The following is a 21,024-nucleotide window of genomic DNA, read 5'->3' as shown; positions in this document are numbered from 1 at the left end:
AAGAGCACTGGTGTTTAATTAAGATGGTATGAGCCCTACCCCAGTCATGGCAGACATATCAAATCCTAAGTCTCTTTATGAGTTTGAAAAGCCTTGTTTACTAGACCATAAACAAGACTTTGTGGAAAAAGTATCTGCGGCTCTGAAAACGGACTGCTCTGGACTCTAAGCTCAGTTGTCTAAGAGGGGAGACACTTGCCAACTCCGGCTTTGGTGTTGACACACACTGTCCAATATGCGGGGACAGAGAACAGGCTCTGAGGAACACCGACACAGCAATCAACCCAGAGACAGGGTGGAAAAGCGGTTAGACTTGACCTGACCTCTTGCCCCTTTGGCTGAAAGGGGCAGGGGGTTGGCGCACACAGGAAGGAAGGAAGAGACGAAACGGCATAAAGAGAAACATGTCAGGTTAGAAGGAGGAGAAAAGCCAGGCCCAGTTAATTTGTTTCTGAGGATTTCCTTGTGTCACCTGATGTACCGCCAGCGGTGCTCGTTCTGGTCCTCTTCGGACAGCTCCTCGACGCCAACTCTGGGCAGCAGAAGAAGGGAACGTGAGTGTGACGGGGCGCACAGGGGAGCCGGGAGCTCTGGGCACAGCACCTGGACCACGCCCATCAAGGGAGAGGTGGGCTCCCTCTGAAGAGAGATCCGTACCCTCTCTTAAACTGTCCCCATTCTCTAAAACCCAGAGAGGCAGAGAGGCTGCTAAATTTAAATTTAAAGCAGCCATGTTAGGAGCGAGGCCAAGTGAGGATCAATTGGGAATGAAGGTAAGCCTCTCAAAATATCATGTAAGGAAATCAGGAATGCATGCAGCTCACGGAAAATGATTTTATACAATTTTTTCAGGAATTCACCTGTTTCATAGAGCAAGGTACATCCATACGAAAAATAGAAAACAGAGTTGTTACTAAACACGTATCTGAAGTGTTTACACATACTTTGACACATATTTGACAGAAAGAGCAAAAAGCACCATATTGTTGAAAACAGCAACAATACTTAAGAAGACAAAGATGGCCTTTTTTTTTTTTCTTTTTTCAGACACAAGTAAACCATGTTGTCTAAGGGTTCCTGAAGGTCAGGAACCCAACTTCTGCTATTCTCTTTCTCTTGCGCCTTAGAGTTGACACGGTCCATTTTCACCTGCCTTAACAATTTCTGGGTTGTGTTCAGGGTGCATTTGAACTTTGCCATCAAACTAAGAGCAGGGTTTCACAATGTTGGCACTACTGACACTTCGGGCCCTGGCCTCTACCTACAAGATGCCACCGGCAACCCCCCACGCAGTTGAGGCAACCCCAAATATCTCCAGACATTGCCAAATGGCCTCTCGGGGGCAAACTGCCCTCAACTGAGAACCACTGCACTTAGATCATGTATTCTCAGTTGGGGGTGGTATTGCCCCCATGGGTGTGAAGATTGGTTCTTGTGAGGCAAAAAGTTTTAGGTATTACAATGGTTTCTAGCCCTCTAAACCGTGATACTACATAAACAAGCATATAGCAGATCTGTGGTATTAAAATTTCACTGGAAGAGGTAATGGGGGGGAGAACATTTTTGAAGGGCTCCTTGGGGGGGGGGACAACAGTGAAAATAAGGTGGAAGAACACTGTGCTAGACAATGCCCAACTTCTCATGCTACTGATATCCCCTGGAATATGCAAGCGAGAACGAGATATGCTTCTTAAGGTGGTACTTCAACAAGTCACATGCTCAGAATGTGACTCTATATTTTACCATACTATTGAAAAATTGTAACACATTCCAGAAAAGCAAGCTGGACTCCATTAATGTAAGATTCACTGATAATAATAATAGCAGTAGTAGCACTACTGATGCTATGATTAGTAATGATAATATAATAATATTTTATTATATATGATATATATTATATATAATAATTAACAGCTAGGGCGCCTGGGTGGCTCAGATGGTTAAGCGTCTGCCTTCGGCTCAGGTCATGATCCCGGGGTCCTGGGATCGAGTCCCGCATCGGGCTCCCTGCTAGGCGGGGAGCCTGCTTCTCCCTCTGCCTCTGCCTCTCTCTCTCTCTCTCTGACTCTCATGAATAAATAAATAAAACATTTAAAAAAAAAATAATTAACAGCTAAAAGATCCTAAATGCTTACCATGTGCCAGATGGGACATTTCTTTCTTTTTCAGATGGTACGTTTAAAGAGAATTCTTTATCACATTTATTTATCATCACATTTATTTTATCCTTACACTATCGTCCCCATCTAAACTGGTGAGGAAACTGAGTTGAAGAGGCTAAATAAGTTGCCCAAGGTCACAAAGGTAGAAAATGGTGGAACCAAGACTGCGGCTGAGGTTCTTAGACCCCAGAGCCCCAGTTCTTCACCTCACAGTATCCACCTTTTTTTAAAGATTTATTTATTTATTTGAGAGGGGGAGGAGGGGGGAGGGGTAGAAGGAGAGGGAGAGAGAAACCCAAGCAGACTTCATGCTGAGCACAGAGCCCAACAAGGGGCTTGATCCCTCGATCTTGAAATCACAACCCAAGCCGAAACCAAGAGTCGGACGCCCAACCAACTGAGCTACCCAGGCGCCCCAGGATCCACCCTTTGATTACACGCTGGTGTCCTTAAACTCTTTTAAAATATCCAGTTACAAATGCTATTACATAAAGAGCTCAGGGCTGCTCCCTGCCTTTTTTCTTCAAGTTATCTGGCAAAGAGCTTTGTCGCAAATTCTCAGTCTAACAGGATTATACTGAGCAGAGTGTCCTCCTTGTCCTGGAGTGTTTGCATGACTGCGCTGTGGGGTGTGAAGGGTGCCTGTTCATCTGACTGCCTGGGCACGTGCCATTCCGCCCCCACCATCACCACCACCTCATGTGTGTGTCACCTGAAGCTGGGGGCGCCAAAGAGAACGGCCACCATGCTGCCCAAATGTGCTCTGGACCCATACAAGGCTCCTCTGCTGAAATAATCCTGTGGTCATTTTCTTAAATTGCCAAAATTACGTCCTTTGTGAATAACAACACCTGCTCAAGGGACTAAGAAAAATATGTAGTGTGTGCATTAACAGAAAACAATTTGAGCGTCTTGCCATCATGTTTTAAAATATCAGTCACAACATACCAATTTTAAAAAGATACGTTGGATTTCTGGAAAGCAGGGACCTGGCTTTGGATTTAGGTCACATCCATTTTTATTTTATACACAGACTAGAACATAGCCATGGTTAAAAATCACAACTAACTCTTCATTATTTATGGTGGAACTTGGAATCCTACCCTGGGTTTCTGACTTCTGAGCAGCTACTTAACATCTCATAAGGGCCTCTGTCAGTAGCCTGGAGAAGTAAGGATCAGGTAGGTATTGATTTTACTTAGGGTGTAGAGGTCAAAACACCACACTGAACTTCAGGGGGTTTCTGAAGAAATTTAGAATAAGAAACTGGTTCACATAAATGATTCATGGTCATGAAGTAACATCAGAAACCACAGGCCAGAAAAACCAATGAATCTCATTACTTTATTTCCAAGGGAATTTCTTTCATGTAATCTCTATAAATGTCAGTTTCTACACTTACGTAATCACTATTTATACATATGTGGAAAATGCAACGCACTAACACCATATGTATTGTTTACCTATTTGCTTCATTACGCTGTCTGGGTGGAGTTGGACAGAAAGAAGGAAAGAATAAAGATAGGAGCAGAAACCAATGAAATAGAAAACAGAGAAACAATATAGAAAATCAGTGAAATAAAAAGCTAGTTCTTTGAAAAGATCAATAAAATTGACAAACCTCTGGCAAGACTGAAAGAAAAAAAGAGAGAAGATACAAATTACCAATATCAGGAATGAAACAAGGAGCGTCACTATAGATCTCACAGACATCAAAAGAATAATAAAGTAATGCTACAAACAACATAAATGTGACAACGTAGATGAAATGGACCAATTTCACAAACTACCACAATTCACCCAATATGAAACAGATAATCTTTTTTTTAAAAGATTTATTTATTTATTTGACAGAGGGAGAGAGAAAGAGAGCATGCGAGTTGGGGGGGGTGGAGAGAGAGAGAGAAAATCTCAAGCAGACTCCCCGCTGAGTGTGGAGCCCAATGAGGGGCTCGATCCCATGACCCTGAGACCATGACCTGAGCTGAAATCATGAGCTGGATGCTTAATCGACTGAGCCACCCAGGTGCCCCATGAAACAGATAATCTTAACAGCCCTATAACTATTAAAGAAATTGCCTTTACAATTTAAAAACTCTTGAAAAAGAAGTCTCCAGGACCATACGGTTTTACTGGAGAATGCCATTAAACTTTTAAGATGAGTTAACACCAATTCTATACAATGTCTTCCAGAAAAGAGAAGAGTAAGGAACACATCCCAGCTCATTTTGTGAGGCCAGATTACTCTGATACCAAAAATAGACAAAGGCAGTGTAAAAAAAAAAAGAAAACTGTAAACCAATATCCCTCATGAACACAGACCACAAAAATCTTTAACAAAATAATAGCTAATAGAATTCAGCAGTATGTAAAAAATTTATACACCATAACGAAGTGGGGTTTGTTTTAGGGAAGTAAGGCTGGTTCGATATTTGAAAATTAATTTAAAAAAGTGGGGGGTGCCTGGGTGGCTCAGTCAGTTAAGTGTCTGACTCCTGATTTCAGCTCAGGTCATGATCTCAGGGTCTTGAGATCGAGTCTTGCATCGGGATCCACGCTGGGTGTGGAGCCTGCTTGAGATTCTCTCTCTCTCTCTCCGCCCCTCCCACCCCCGCTCATGTATGCACGCTCTCTCTCTAAAAAAAAAAAAAAGAAAATTAATCAATGTAACCCACCATATTAACAGGCTAAACAAGAAAAATGTGATCATATCAATAGATACAGAAAAAGGATTTGATAAAATTCAATACCTGTTTATGATAAAAACAAAAACTCTCAAAAACCTAGCAATAGATAGAAATTCCCTCAACTTGATGATGACGAACATCTACAAAAACCCTACAGCTAATATTACACTCATTGGGGAAAGACTGAATGCTCTCCCCTTAAGACTGGAAACAAGGCAAGGATGTCTGCTCATGTTACTGTTACTCAACATCACACTGAAAGCCTTAGCCAGAGCAGTAAGTCAAGAAAAGGAAATAAAAGGCTGGAAAGGAAGAAATAAAACTGCCTCTGTTTGCAAATGATGTGATGGTCTATGTAGAAAATCCCAAAGAAGTTACAAAACAAAACCCTCCTAGAACTAATAAATGAGTTGAGCATGGTCACAGGATACAAGATCAACATACAAAAACCAGGGCGCCTGGATGGGTCAGTTGGGTAAGCATCCAACTCTTGGGTTCAGCTCAGGTCATGATCTCAGGGTCATGGGGTCGAGCCCTGCATCAGGCTCCATACTGGGCATGGAGCCTGTTTAAGATTCTCTCTCTCTCTTGCCCTCCCTCTGCCCCTCCCCCTCCTCCCTCTCTAAAAAAAATACGAAAACCAATTGTATTTCTGTATCCTAGCAATGAACACATGGAGACTGAAATTAAAGATAGAATAATATTTATAATTGCTCAAAAAAGAAGAAATACTTTGATGTAAATCTAACCAACCATGTACAGGCATTGTGTGCTGAAAACCATACAACAGTGATGAAGGAACTCAAAGACAATCTAAATAAATGAAGAAACATGCCACGCTCATGAACTGAAAGACTCAACATGATAAAGATGGCAATTCTCCCCAAACTGATATATAGGTTTAACACAATTCCTGTGAAAATTTCAGCGAGATTTTTTTTTTTTTTTAGAGCTAGACAAGCTTATTCTAAAATATATATGGAAAGGAACCAGAACAGCTATGACAAATTTTGAAAAAAGAATAACATGGGAGGGCTGGTTCTACCTGATGCTAAAGCTTATTATGTAACTATAGTTATCAGGACAGTGTGGTACTGGTGGAGGGCTGAACGCATTCATCAGTGGAGCAGAACAGAAACAGACCCATGTGTATACAGCCAACTGATTTTTGGCAAAGGAGCAAAGTAATTCAATGGAGTAAGACTATTTTTTTTTTCCTTTAAGATTTTATTTATCTATTTGAGAGAGAGATGGAGCACAAGCAGGGGGAGTGGCAGAGGGAGAGGAAGAAGCAGGCTGCCCGCTGAGCAGGGAGCCTGATGCGGGGCTCGATCCCAGGACCCCGGGATCATGACCTGAGCCGAAGGCAGACACTTAACCGACTGAGCCACCCAGGCACCCCAAGACTAGTCTTTTTAACACATTGCCAGAACAACTGGATGGTCTTAGGCAAATAGAATAAGATAAAACCTCAACCTAAGCCTTGCATCTTATATAAAAATTAACCCAAAATGGACCACAGACTTAAATGTCAAGCAGAAAACTAAAAAACGTTTAGAAGATAACACAGAAGAAAATCTTCAGGACCTAGGGCTTGATGGAGAGTCCTTAGCTATAACACCAAAGGCAGGATGCATAAAAGAAAAAAATGATAAATGGCACTCCTTCAAAACTGAAACTTCTGCTCTATGACAGACTCTACTAAAAGGATTAAAAGACAAGCTACAGGGCGCCTGGGTAGCTCAGTTGGTTAAGCGACTGCCTTCAGCTCAGGTCATGGTCCCAGGGTCCTGGGATTGAGCCCCACATTGGGTTCCCTGCTCAGCGGGAAGCCTGCTTCTCTCTCTCCCTCTGCCTGCCGCTCCCCCTGCTTGTGCTTTCTCTCTCTCTCTCTGTCAAATAAATAAATAAAATCTTTAAAAAAAAAAAAAAAAAAAGACAAGCTGCAGCCTGGGAGAAAATATTTGCAAACCACATCTCTGACAAAAGACTAGTATCTATAATAAATAAAGAACTCTCAAAACTCAATTTAAAAAACCAAAACAATCCGATTAGAAAATAGACAAAAAGTCTGAACAGGTGTTTCACCAGAGAAGATATATGAATGGCAAATATGCACACGAAGAGATGCTTGACATCATTAGTCATTAGAGAAATGCAAAGTAAGGCCACAGCGAGGTATCCCCACACACCTATTAGAACAACTACGATGAAAAATAGTGGCAACACCAAATGCTGGCAAGGATGTGGAGAAACTAGATTTCTCCTATACCCAGTCACACACATCGTCATTTCCTGAGCCCTCACTGTGCTAGCTGCTATGGTCTAGGTGTTATCTACATGTTACATCAATATTTCCACAACAGTACAGTTGTTATATTTGTATATACAGCCGTGTGCCTCAGGGAAAGCTACCCACACTCTCAGTTCTGGATAGGACAGTTTTCATGGCCCAATTTTGAAAAGGGTTACCAGAAGTGCAAAAAGTCACAAGTCAACTCTCCCCTCTTGGTGGGAAATTATTTGGTCCTATATATGTGTGTAGTGTGTGGGAGGGCTCATAAACTAGCATGAAAAACAAACATGATTTAATCAGGCTCTGAGGATCTAGGGTGCCTCCTGAGAGACCAAATAGGAGCAGAAAGTAATCTCAGAAGTCAATCTTGAGATTCTTTTGTTTTTAAGATTTTATTTATTTATTTGAGAGTGAGTGAGAGAGCAAGCATGAGCAGGGGGGTCGGGGGAGGGGCAGAGGGAGAGGGCAAAGCAGGCTCCCCACTGACCCTGGGATCCTGACCTGAGCCAAAGGCAGATGCTTAACGGATGGAGCCACCCAGGCGCCCCTGATCTCGAGATTCTTAAAGATCCTCAGCAGTGTTCCGGGTAAGCCTTTTTTTTACCCTTATTCTAACACAGAACAAAGATGGTACCATTGTATGTGTCAGGTTTAGAGCCAAAAATCTGTCCATTTTCTTCTCTAGGTTCATATTCCCATGATGAATTCGTTTCCTCAACACAAATCTTGAGATTCATATCAGGAACTCAAAGTTCTGATCATCCCAAATTTCACGACACAGAGGCAGTCGCTAACACCGTCAACCTTCTCAAAGGTGGTAGAGCACAGTAGTTCAGACTGTGGACTGGGTGGCAAGACTGCCAGGCCCCAAATCCCTGCTCATCCACCTAAAGCTCTGTGATCTGGGCAAGTTATTGCTCTGTGCCTCGGTTCTGTCAACTCTACAATGAAGATAATAGTAGTAACTCCTCCATAGGAATGTTGTGAAGATTGTCTTAATATAGGTGTGGCATCTTGTACAAGGCCTGCCTCACACAAGTGTTAGCTATCATGTGACTGCCACTGATCAGCCCCACGTAGTAGCTTCTGCAGACCCACAAGGATGTGAGGCTGAGACTTGCTAGCCTGGAAATGGTGCGGCTGGCAGAGGACAAGCCCAGGAATCCCTGCTGTCATCAAGACAAAAGTCCCTGATGGGGTTGGGAAGGGGGGGACGGGGCGGGGTGAAGACTGTTCTTTCCAATTCCAGTTTTCTCCCAAATTTCAGTACCCCCCCACCCACCGACTCTAAGGATGACTACGAGATCTTCATAGGTTCTCTCTCCTCCAAGCTAGGTATGCTCTGCAGCTGTCAGTCTGGGGCATTCTATACTCCAGAGAAGGGAATGTGAACTGAAAGCCAGCAGAGAAAGGAAAAAAAAAAAAACAACCAAAAAACAAAAAACACGGTGCCACCTTGTGGCTTCTCGGAGAATTCTTCTTCACACCCACGCACGCCCGGAGCCCTGTCACATTCTGATCACGTTCATCCTCCGCAGACCCCACACTGAGGGAGGTGGTGGGGGCGCCTCCAATGAGGCAGAGCACACACACTGGGAGCTGAAGGGGCCTGCAGAAGATCTGACGGCATGCTTTCACTTAATATTAGGGGAAACTGAGGCCCAAAGACAGGAAGGGCTTGCCTTGAACCAGAGCCAGAGTTAGGCTCTGGGACTCCTGTCCTCTGTTCTAGTGTCCTCCTTATCCTAAGGTGCTGGAGCTCGCCAGCACCCCGTGGTATTCAAACGCTCTTAAAAAAAAAAAAAAATCAAATTTAGGTCAGCGCTCTCCGTGCTGACCCAGCTGCAAAACCACAGGCAGGGGACGTCAATGAGGCTATAACAAATGAGGGTGACGCAGGAAATGTCACCTCTTTTGTACGCTCGAGCAAGAAGAGACAGAGCAAACAGTTTCCTCCCAGAAACAAAACTCTAATTGTCTCTTTTCATTTCTGGCGGATGAGCCTGTTTCGAAGGCTGGAGTTGTGATTGCAAAGGAACATGAAATGCCAGGCGTTGCTGGCAGTTACCATCCGTTCTCTTGCCTGCAGCCTTAAGACTTTGGAATTCCTGCCCTAGTGTCACTGTTCTAGCAAGGTCCAGGTGTTTCTAAGGCCTTGTGTTTTCGCACTGACAGAAATTTTCATGCCCACCTTTTTTTTCTTGTGGAAAAGTCAATATTCTGAAGTGTTACTTACTGCTTTTTATTTTCAATCCCACCCCCAAACCAAACTCAACCCCGTAAGAACCTTCCACTCACTAAGCTGTCTCCGCCCCCCCCCCCCCGCCTGCCCCGTGTTAGTCACAAAACTGGCCGCGGTTTCAAACCTACCTTATGTTAAGCCATGACAGCATGGGGGTCGTGCCTCCACCAATGATCCAGACAGTGAAGAAGACGATGAGGAGCGTGGTTGTGAACATCATCTGGCGAGCATAGGATGCGGTGTCTCGGATGGCCAGTGCAAATGCCATGGCCCCCCTGAGGCCTGTGGGGACCGAAGAAGAAGATTTGGTTCTAAGGCCAAACGACAATGTGTCCTCGGATCCACTGCTGCCACTCGGGGCTAATAAACTGGATCCGCGTGTGCTGTGGGAGTCACGCTGTCTTATTCAGAAAGGAGAAACTTACGGGAATACGGTTTTCTCCTGTTGGAAGTTTTCATTTGCAAAATACCCCAAACGTAATGAGAAAAACACCGCACTACCTTGTATGGCACGTTCTAGGACAATAGTAATAGTTCTCCAGCTAGTAACACGAAGTAAAAAGAAATGTAAGTAAGAAATAACAACATAAGCTCTCCAGGTCTGTGATCCAAGCACTATACAGTCATTATAAACTGAAGTAACAGGCTAGGTATGAATATGGCAAGTGCATATTTGTGGTTTCTGTGCCATGAGCCACAGAACAGTTCAGCAATTCCTCAGCAAAGCCACACAGAGAAGTAACAGTATAACCTGATCTGTAAAGGGTCAGATATTAAATATCTTAGGCTTTATGGGGCAAGGGGGAAAAATCAAGGATACTGTGCAGGTACTGACAGATAAGAGAAAAAACAAATTTCCACAAAATCTTATCGACAAAAACCAAGAGTGGAGTAATTAATAACCGAGTACAATTTGTGGTAATATAGGTGGGATTAATTAATGAAAACAATGGGATTCTTGGGGCGCCTGGGTGGCTCAGATGGTTAAGTGTCTGCCTTCGGCTCAGGTCATGAGATCGAGCCCCACATCGGGCTCCTGGCTCAGCGGGGAGCCTGCTTCTGCCTCTCTCCCTGCTCATGCTCTCTCTCTCTCTATCTCTGTGTCTCAAATGAATAAATAAAATTTAAAAAAAGAAATCTCCTCCTCCGGAAGAATCCCATTGTTTTCTTTCTTTTTTTCTTTTAATTTTAATTTCTATTTCTATTTCGCAGGGTTTTTTTTCTTTTTTTTTAGTACAGTTGGGCCCTGTTGTCATATACTGTACCCACATTAATGGGTATTAAGATTAAGCACCAAATACTTACAGTGAGTACAGCATAACCTATAGAGAAGTCGAATTGCTATGTTGTGCATCTGAAACTAAGGTAACATTGTGTGTCAACTGTACTAAAAAAAAAGAAAAAAAACCTGCGAAATAGAAATTAATGTAGTTAAGTATATTCTTACTCACCTTTAATTTTAAGAGCGTATGTTTTTTTTAGGAGCATATGTTTTGATCTACATTGTGCAACACTCACAAAGGAATTGAAACAATTGTGAATATTTTTAATATATATTCACAAATATTTGTTCTTCTTTTATGTGAGTTCTCATATTTTCATCTTGCATTAGATTTTACTTATGTTATATTTAATAAAATGTTGTTTGTTTAAAAAAAAGATTAAGCACCCACATTTTAATGTTTGCCTTTCTAAGCTCTTTTGTTCCTTCTTCAAAGCAAGCTCATCATTTGTTTTATAGTAAAGACTGAATCCATGGTCCTTAATAGATACGTGGTGTGAGTTCCTGTTCACCGAGGGTGGGGAGGATGGGGGGGATGGGGGGGTGGGGGGGCAGACTACAATGACTGTGTACATTGTATGAGAGAATGAAAAGTTATACCCACTATATCTGTTTGTATAGTTTCCTACCTTTCCTGATAATTTTGCAAATTCACTAATCTGAGAACTTCACAATTCACTACAGAATGATTCCAAAAAGTGACATGAAAATACAAAGTTAACGTTTTCTATCACTCGGTGCCAGGGAGACACTTATGCACATCTAGACCACCCAACAGCCAGCTTTGTCGACGATCAATATTTAAGCCTCTAAAGGGATGCTGTCTCAAAGAAGAAAACTTGGGGGTCGGAGAGAGACACTGTGTGCTCCATTTGTCTTTATTTTATTAGGTAAACGCTGTGAGCAATATGATAGAGAAGCCTTGGGTTTTTCATCACTCTGAAGAACTGAGTTCCTTTCCATGGTGAGGTTGCTCCCGGCAGGAAATAATTTTTACAGGAGATATCTTTAAACAGCTCTGTGTACTTCTCGGTCTTTTAGAACAGGAAATAATGAACATACTTTAAGTTTATCCAGGTGACTGAGTTATCTCCACCTGGTCTTGCTCTTTTCCAGCAACACTTTCTTGATACGGAAGGAGGATCTTCGCGTGACCTCCTCAGAAACCTCTAAAGCGGCCCAGCTGCTCTTGAGGCAAGCCCAAATGCTTTGGCACAGCCCTGGGGCTTCTCTGTGGTCCAGACTCCAACAGTGGTTCTCAAACCACCACCAGCGGCAGCAGCTGAGAATACGTGAGAAATGCCGATTCTTGGCACCCAGCCCGTACCTGCAGAATCACTCTGGCAGTGGGGCCCGGCAAGGGGCTCTAACCAGCCCAACAGGTGGTTCTGATGCCGCCTGAAGGCTCACAGCAGCCTAGATGCAAATTTCCCGTCCAACCTCACCCTCTTTCTGCATTAGCCCCTGTGTCTTACCGCAAAACCACGCTGCTGCCCTTCCTGGCAAAAGCCACCCCTGGCAATGCTCTCCTGCTTGTCCAACCTGCTGCCTCGTGAGACCCACGTCTGGCAAGCCCAGGTGGAAGGCTGCCCCCCTGGTAAAGATGGCCCCAGGCCCTCCTCTTCTCCACCCTGATTCCACACCTTTTATGTGCAACGTGTCACCCTCTCTCCTGAGGAAGCTAGCTCTTTGCACACCTGCCTCCCCCACAGTGGACTGGGAGCCCTGCAAGGAGGCGGTCTCTGTCTCCTCCAGAACCCAGAACTGTGGCTTATAAAAAGAGGATGCTCCATGAACATCTGCCAGAGGGAAAGGCTGCCTATTTCAGTGCAGTTGTAAGCAAGTACTACACAGAGCAACCGCTTCGCCAAGCAGTGCCTGTTGCTGAGTGTTCAGGAAGACTCTGAGGCCCCCCGAGAACTACGACGTCACAGTCAAGGGCTGCTACTCCCTCTGCCTCTTGTGCAGCCCCACCCCCCCAAGAGGACAGCGGTACCTTTAAGGATCACTGTGGCCTTCTGCCCCACTATCTCCTCCCTCTGCTCTGCAAAGACCCTCTGACTTGGGTCTCGTCTATAATGCCTGACGCTTACTGCACCGTCAGCTCCTGCCAACTGCTCTCTCCTTCCTTTACCTCCGCATATTTTACTGTCCTTTGTCCCCTCAGTGGCTTCTGCACACTTCTCAGCTTTATGGTGGAGAGGGGGGCATCTGGGAGACAGCATGAATCAAGCAGAACTATCACAGCGTTAACTTCCGGTTTGGGGCTCATCTTGTTTATGCAAGTGGTTTTTTGTCGTTGTTTTTTTTTAATGCTTCAGAGAAAGTTGGAGCTAGGAGGAACCTCAACTCAATTAGCTCAATTTTATTATTTTACAAGAGTGGATACCGTAGCTGGGAGGAACTGAGTGACCTGGCCTGTGTTCTTTCTCATTAAAGGCCTACTGCCCTCCTAATTTTAGGTCTGGAGCCCTTCTGGAAGATTAAGGGTTATGAACATCTATCAGAAAATCATCAAGCACTTTAAATACTTAAATATCTCCAGGTCCCACAGGTGGTAAAGATAAAAATGAAGATGTGGATATTTTAAGGGAGAATGTTCACATTTGGTAGTTTAGTTTGCAAAATCAATATTAACTCTAACATGTACATCAGTCTACTCAGCATTGCAGGGGATACAAAAGAACCAGGAATTTGAACTTCTGTCCCTTTATGAAACTTATTGATGATATTTTAATCATGCTAACATTCCTGCCGAATAAAGCTCATTTTCTTTACATGTATGGTTTTGTTTTTTTTTTTTTTACCTGAAAACATCATCATGTGTTGAAAGTTCCAGCCAATCTTATGCCTTCTGCCCAAGTTGAGGAAGAAGGAGAGCGGGTAGATGTGTGCAGCTCTGCCCAGGAAGATGGCGACCTGACCATCGGGCGGAGGTTAAGGAACCAACAGGTTTCCAGAATGGCACCTTCCCACGGCCTCTGGTGGAGCAGAGAATTTTAGGGATGCTCTGACACCTCACGACCAGGAGATAACCTGCACAAAGATCAGGAGGGTTGCATAAGGCAGCCAGGCTGTCCAGGCTCCCTCGAAATGCATCTTAGCAACAAGTGGGGATTCAACTAGACAACTTTCCCAACCTCCTGGCTCCCACCAGAGGTAATTTCTAACCTGTTAAACATGTGCTGCTGTAACTTCTTTTTTTTTAAGATTTTATTTATTTATTTGACAGAGAGAGAAACAGCGAGAGCAGGAAAGCAAGCAGGGAGCGGCAGGCAGAGGGAGAAGCAGGCTCTCTGCTGAGCACGGAGCCCGATGTGGGGCTTGATCCCAGGACCCTGGGACCATGACCTGAGCCGAAGGCAGACGCTTAACCAACTGAGCCACCCAGGCGCCCCTGTTATAACTTCTTGATTTAATTACTCTGGTGTGGACCAAGTCTGCCATCTCTCTAAAAATGAGTCCAGAAATAAGCTCAGGCACCGTGGCAGGGGCTGGGGGGTGCGCTGAGAGGAGCAAATAGTGGCTCGGGTCCCGTGAGAAGGAAAGTCACAAGAAGAAGGAAGGCCTAACCTCGGGGTCAAACGGTGAAGAGCAAGTTTCCTGGGTACGAGCTCATAAGCTTCAGCCGGAAGCCAACAAGGAGGGGCCCGACGTGACGAGGAAGCCGCTACAAGTGAGAAGCTTCGGGGGGCGCACTGAAGCAGCCTTCCTATCCGTCACAAGACTCAATGGGAGGGGGAGACTTTTCTACCTCAGAGGCTCAAATGCCTTCCGGAGGAGTGAGGCATGGAGACGGGGGCGTGCGGAAGGCGCCGAAGTCAGGGAAACGTCACTTGCAGAGTCCGGACGAGAGCCCAGCGGAGCGCGGCCCGCGGCCCTGGTCACAGCCCGAGCTGCAGCCGTCTCAGACACAAGCGACGGTGGGACTGTCTTCTGCCTGCCCCGGGGGTACAGGACTGACTGTTTTTCTGCTTTTAGCTGGCTTCCGCCCCCGGCTCTGTGTTGTGTTGTTTTGTTTTGAACAGAAGGAAACAGGTAGTTGCTTAGGAAGCACATTCTATCCCAGCAGCCATGCAAAGGTCGTCAAGTGGGTAGGCGGCCTTCGGGATTCCCAGGGGGCCCGGCTGGCCCTCCCAGCAAGGCCCTCCTCTGTAAACAAGGGCTCCCGGGATGCCGTGCTAGGAGTAGAAATCCACAGGTCATGCAAGGGCTTTCTGAATCGAGAGCGATAACGCTGATCCCCCAGATTTTTAGCTGTTCATCTGGCGAGTGTGCAAATCCAACAAAAAGAGCCCCAGGTGAAGCGGAGAACACTCTAACCGGAAGGCCTCCACAAGGCAACAGGCCACGGTCACTATCAAGCTGCTTGCTGAGTGTCTCCTAGTCCTGCACCATAAATGAAAAGCCCAGAAGAGAAAAACATTTTTTTTTTTAGGTTACCCATGAGGCCTGAGAAAAGGCAAGAGTAAATGCCCAGCAATAAGGGACGCCGGCTCAGTATTTTGAAATCTAGGCTGAGCTGGACTGCTACTGTTCCAAGCCCCAGAGAAGTTCACTTCGATGAAAACAATAGGATATGAGGCCAAGCGAGCAAAACTCTGAGCTCTCGATCCACTGCTGGGCATTCACGTGCCTCCTTTCTTGAGAGAAGCCAATCCCTAAAACTGTGTCTCTCTTCCAAAAACTGCACTCACAATGGAACTAAGTCAGGGAACCAAGTATTTTTCCATTTTGTCTTTTCTTCCTCTCCTTTTTTTTTTTTGGAAAAAAAAAAGGAGTCTTTTCCACTGTGATCTATCACAGCACGGACCCTCCAGTGAAAGCGTGCTCACTGCCTACAGGCTTCTCTGGGCAGCGTGAGGAAGGGCTGCCTGCCCCAGTGTGCAGTCGAGAACAAGAGTAACAGAACCTTCAGGTCTTCCAAACTGGGAACCTCCTGGATTGGAATTCATAGAGCAATGAAACAAAAATGATTCTGGGACTGACACAGTTGCCAACTTGTAGATCTGCTAATAAGAAGGGTGCTTTACGGGGCACCTGGGTGGCTCAGTCGGTTGAGCGTCTGACTCTTAATTTCAACTCAGGTCATGGTCTTGGGGTGCCAGGATTGGGTCCATGTCGGGCTCCGCACTCAGCGCAGAGTCTGCTTGTCCCTAACCCCCCCACCCCCGCTCCTCCCACTGCATGCATATGCACATGCGTGCTCTTCTCTCTAAAATAAATGAATAAATAAAATCTTAAAAAATAAATAAAAAGAAGGGTGCTCCAGAAAACAAGCTACCACCTGCCAAGCACCAGTGTAACAGAAAAATCATCTTACACAGAACACACCGAGAGGACAACCTTAGATCAAGGCTAATCCTTAAATCAAATACATTTAGCTTTACGAACCCCGTAAACCTTCTTGTTCTCATCATGAAAACACCACCACGAACTAGCGCTGGCTCAGTCACCCACCCAAAACAGAAATTCTTCTTATTCTAGCTTCCCCAGCAGTGGTCACCTGTCCACAGAGAAAACGGTAGAACCAGAAAAGGATACAAAAGCTCCAATGATGAACACGGGGCTGAAAACGTGCTTCTGGAAGGTAAACAGTGCCAGGCCCATGTAGGAGAAGATGAAGTTCTCTGCCAGGAAGTGTAACACCTCAAAGAGCTGCACAGGATGGGGAAAGGAAGCCGTAAACCCTGTGGGTCTCCTCCCTTGTATTCACAGGTAACTCGTGAGGACCCAGAGCTCGCTCTCACCTGCTTTGTTCGACTTCTTGATTCCACCGACAGATTGTTGTAGGTGTAATGAGCCTGTGTGATCCCGCAGAAAAGGACAGCCACAACGCCTGGTGAAAGATTTTTAAAAAAAGAAAGAAAAAAAAATCAATGGAGAAAAAAAAAAAGAAGCTGGAAAAAAATCCCCGCTGAAACAAAAACAAGGTAGGCAAGCCCAACATGTACAACTTCCCGACTAGTTTGGAAAGTTTCCTATTGCTGAAAGCTCCCTCACCCCCACCACTCATATCAACCTTTCCTTCTTCTGACTGCCTTCCTTCAAAGCCAAGGTCCCTGACTTCCCTTCTTGCTCCAGTTTTAAGGGCATTCTCTCCTCTCCTCTAAACTCCCACTGATTTTGGCATTTAGCATTCACTCTTTCAAAGAGGCTGTGGGGCACCTGGGTGGCTCAGTCGGTTGAGCGTCCAGCTCTTGATTTTGGCTCAGGTCATGATCTTGGGGTCGTGGGATCGAGCCCTGCGTCGGGCCCCACACTCAGCGGGGAGTCTGCTTGAGAGTCTCTCTCTCTCTCTCTCCCTATGCCCCTACCCCCCCACTCTCTCTCTTAAATAAATGAATCTTTAAAAAAAAGAGGCCATGAGGGCCCATCATATCCTTTTGTCATATTCCTCTCTGTTCTCTGTTCTTAGAAGCAATGAATTTAATTGCAAGCAAATGCTTTCTATTTTTGCATGGTCTAGGGCTTCAGACAAAACGGATCCAGAGTACTGTGCCATTTATCCAAGCCTTGGTTACCTTGGTTTCTGATTAATGGTAACCATTTTGTTGTGCAAGACAACTGACGCACCTGGACTGTGCCTATACATTTACAGGTAATTGCCAAGTTTTAAAGAAGTGGGGTATTTTATAATGCTGCATACAAAGATATGTTGCAGTATTTTGAAAAGAGGATAAAAGGGCTTCCCAACTACCTGGATTATGTATAGCAATTGTACTTGAGTTTTCTAGTGGAAAAATTCAGTGATTTTTTTTTTTTTTTTGATGAGAGAATGTGAAGAACTAAAACCACAAGTTTACTCACACTAATAATACATGAAATTGGCATCATAAAAACATAGTATTGAAAAACAATGATTAAATAGACCAGAGCCAAAACAAGGACAAACTGTGTTCACATTCATCTGAGTTGATACAAAGTTACCCTTACAAGGATACAGATTTTGTCTGTTGTTTGTTACTGTTTGTGAGAGAAGCAGTAATCTAGGGGATGATACAATTAAGAGGTTAATAAATTCAGTAACCTTTGCAGCTAAACATCTGCTTACAGTTGGAATGAGTACTCAGAGACAACTGAGCCTGAAACAATAAATTTCATCCTTTAAAAACGTGTAGCTCTGGGAAACAAAATTATTCCTAAGGTGGAATACCAGCCTTGCCCAGCAATCCTCCATATGGACGCTCTGTGAGCAGTGTATCAACTCCATGCGGCTGTTCCACGAGCTCCCCTCCAGCTCGCACAGCCCCGGGCTGCAGGGAGGGAAAGGGTAGCCCAAGGGTAGTGAAAACCCACCTGTGAACCCACAGGCTTCTGCCAAAAGGAAGGTGCTCCAGGACATCAAGAAGAAGAGTGCCGTCTCCAATAGAGGGAAGCAGTGCAGCTTGGTAAACTTGGTCACGTGGGCCCCTGTCAAGGAACTTGGCTCCGGGAACAAGTTATCGGGGCTACCAAGAACCACACATGGTGAGCCCAGGATCCCCCCTCTTCCCTAAGGGTGATCCCTTCCTTTCAACTCTTCTTTTGGGGGCCCCAAAGCTGCTGCTCGGTTTTTAAAGTAACAGAAACTAAGTTTTCGAGTAGAAACAAGGTTTCCAAGGGCTGGGAGAGAGGAGAAAGGGTGATATTGTTTCTGTTTGGGATGATGAGAAAGATCTGGAAACAGTGGGGACGGTTACACAATGTGGATGTACTTAATGCCACTGATTTGTACACTTAAAATGCTTAACATGGCAAACTGTGTTGTATGTATTTTACCACAATTTAAAAAAATAATAATGTGACATACCCAAAGCCATTTAATTATACACTTCAAATGAGTGAATTGTACGGTATGTCAATTTTACCTCAATAAAGCTGTCTTTTAAAAAAAATGGAGCTTTCTAAAGCAACCGGAAATAGGTTTTCTGTGCTCCCTGCAATGCCCGTGGCTCTGAGGGGCTCGGTCTTGGCCTGAGGGGTGACTGGCAGGTTAGTTCTTGCAGTGCAGGGGGTGCCTCAGGCAGGCCTGGGGAGGGAGCCTAGGCCCGTGAGACTCTGACCTCTGTGGACTGCTATGACCTGAGTCCAACAGCAGGCGCCTCATGAATGCATGAGAAATGAAGAAATAAAATGCACAACTCCAGGGGCTGGTGCCACTTTCGGGGACCAGAGAGTCCCCTCGTAACACTGCCCTTCCGCAGTGGGCCAGCATGGAACCATCTCACGCGTGCTTTCACCGAGCAGTGCAAGCCCCCAGAGCATCACAGGGGCCTCTGTGGAGAAAGCAGCTGGGTCCATGCTGTCCAGTATGGTAGTCGCTAGCCACGTGTGGCTACTGAGCACTCGAAATGGGGCTAGTCCGAATTGAGAGATGCTGGAAGAGCAAAATACGTGCCACGCTGCAAAGATTTATTATAGAAATTGCGGGTATAAAATCTCCGTGATAATCTGTATACTGATTGCAGGCTGATGACGTGGCTGGCATCTGTGGCTTCCGTGACATCATACTAGATGGCAGGGATCTAAATGCCATCGAAAGGACAGTTGACGAAGGGCTCGGCACACCTGTCGAGGGGTGGCCTGCCTGTCCCACACTTTGCTTTAATGTCGGTTGGTTGGATTTTTAACTAAGTGGGATACAATCCTTCACTTAAGGAAGGCCACCTCGTGGTAATTGCCACTGATGGCCCCAGGTAGTTACGGCCACGTTAGCCCGCGTGGCCCACAACAGCCGAGGGCAGGCTTGAGGCTCAAGTACTTCCCAGCCTGCCCCCTCCTTAGCCTCCTGTGCGGCGGCCCCTGCTCCCCAGCCTCCTCCTGGCTCTTTCCCCTGCTTCCAAAACCAATGTCCTCCCCCAGCTGGTTCGCCGGAGGGAGAGAATGCAAAGGCACATGCTAGAGTCACACTCCCAAACATTTTCTCAGACTCTTAGTTAGCTACGTACTCGACTGTCATGTTTCACCAAAGGGCCACATTTCAGGAGTCCCCCCCCCCCCACCCCAGTGGAAACATCGATTTAAGATTCATTTCTGGAAAAAAAAAAAATCATTTCTGAGAGGAAGAACCGAGACCTCGTTCTTGCAAGTGTACTAGCACACAATCCTACCCAGGCGGGGGCAGAAACCACAAAAAGGATATTAGAGCAGTCACAACGCCCGTCACAGCTCCCATGGTGAAAGAGCCACTAAATATACCTAGAAAAATGCCCACTGATTTAAAAAAGGCAGCAGCATCAAAGGCATGAGTGTTCAGGCCTGCTGGCTGGTAGGCAACAATAGACCTGGGGTTTAAAAAGAAGAGAGAGTTAAAATAGAGCACGCTGTTGTTATACCGTGGTACCTAAAAAGATCGGCAAACGGAGGTATCTACACTCTGCCTAGCACTCCCCGTGCTGTACGCCTTTAACCTGCTGCCATCAGCATTCAGATCGCCGCCAAGTGGACAAAGCAACATAACTTTATCAACAGAACTGATAAACCTCATTTAGAAAAACACCCAGTTCAATCTTTAACACTTTTGAGAGAAGCCTCTGAATTGAGCCCAGAGCATGCTGGAAGCCAGAGGCTCTCTTCCCTGGGCAGAAATACCGTTGTTACTTACGAGGACAGGACAATGGCAACAGCATCATTTAGGACGCTTTCCCCAAACAGAAGTGCGTAAAGATCCACGTCTGCGTGCAATTCGTTAAATATTGCCAGTACCGTCACTAAAAATGGGCAGGAAGCATATCAGTTAGTTTCAGCCTAAGCCACTGGTGACAAATGTATAGAGGCGATTCCTACCTCTGGCGGGACAGGGTGGTTTGGGAGACAAATGAAACGAAACGAAAGTGACAAATCTTCCTGATCTGAATGAGGTCTGATAGGAGGCTCGGTTCTAAGAACACCACAGGGCAACCCTGCGCTCTCCACTGCAATGCCATCACACTGGGAAAAGACCTCTGTTACAGAACCTTCAAAAATAATCACACTGAATGTGATTTGGCCCCACTGGCAGACTGAAATCTCTCTGAAGGCAGAAACCGTTTTCCCACTGACCCCTGTGTTCCCAGGACCCAGCACAGGGTCAGGGCACCGAGAAGGCTTTAACAAAGGTCTGTGAAATGATGAAAGTCTTCTTTTAGGATAGACCAGACATAATTCCACGTCTCTTCGTCTTCACATTTCTTAGATATTGAAAAATCAGCTGTTCTCCAGATGAGCAGTTCTCAAACTTTTGGTCTCAGGACTCCTTTATACCCTTAAAAGCCACTGAGGCCCCTAAAGAGCTGTAGTTTTTGTGGGCAATAGCTATTGATATTTACTGTATTAAATAAAACAAAAAATTAAATATTTATGCATTTAAAATTAGGAATAAACCCCGTCATATG

The 21,024-nt window shown here is 45.2% G+C and overlaps 1 protein-coding gene and 1 long non-coding RNA gene across 3 annotated transcripts in view; one reads left to right on the top strand and one right to left on the bottom strand.

The window, feature by feature from the left end:
- SLC9A7 (solute carrier family 9 member A7) overlaps positions 1–21,024 on the bottom strand; it is a 132,053-nt gene that overhangs the window by 30,892 nt on the left and 80,137 nt on the right. The window contains exons 6-13 of one of the 2 annotated variants that reach the window (XM_078065389.1): positions 20,256–20,361; positions 19,789–19,935; positions 17,969–18,069; positions 16,420–16,508; positions 16,214–16,327; positions 13,477–13,588; positions 9,516–9,669; positions 473–532 (exon numbers count right to left, since the gene is read on the bottom strand). In XM_078065389.1, the coding sequence (XP_077921515.1) occupies positions 473–532; positions 9,516–9,669; positions 13,477–13,588; positions 16,214–16,327; positions 16,420–16,508; positions 17,969–18,069; positions 19,789–19,935; positions 20,256–20,361 (883 nt within the window). The remainder of the gene's footprint in view (positions 1–472; positions 533–9,515; positions 9,670–13,476; positions 13,589–16,213; positions 16,328–16,419; positions 16,509–17,968; positions 18,070–19,788; positions 19,936–20,255; positions 20,362–21,024) is intronic. The other variant, XM_078065390.1, reaches the window with a different exon arrangement.
- On the top strand, positions 16,505–19,928 carry LOC144380619 (uncharacterized). The gene is made up of 4 exons (XR_013444843.1): positions 16,505–16,602; positions 17,139–17,270; positions 17,983–18,069; positions 19,789–19,928. It is a non-coding gene; the product is annotated as an uncharacterized LOC144380619 (long non-coding RNA).

Source organism: Halichoerus grypus, chromosome X (genome assembly GCF_964656455.1).
Source record: "Halichoerus grypus chromosome X, mHalGry1.hap1.1, whole genome shotgun sequence".
Taxonomy (NCBI): Eukaryota; Metazoa; Chordata; class Mammalia; order Carnivora; family Phocidae; genus Halichoerus; species Halichoerus grypus.
The sequence above is the reverse complement of the archived record's forward strand: the minus strand, read 5'-3'. Positions and strand labels throughout refer to the sequence as shown.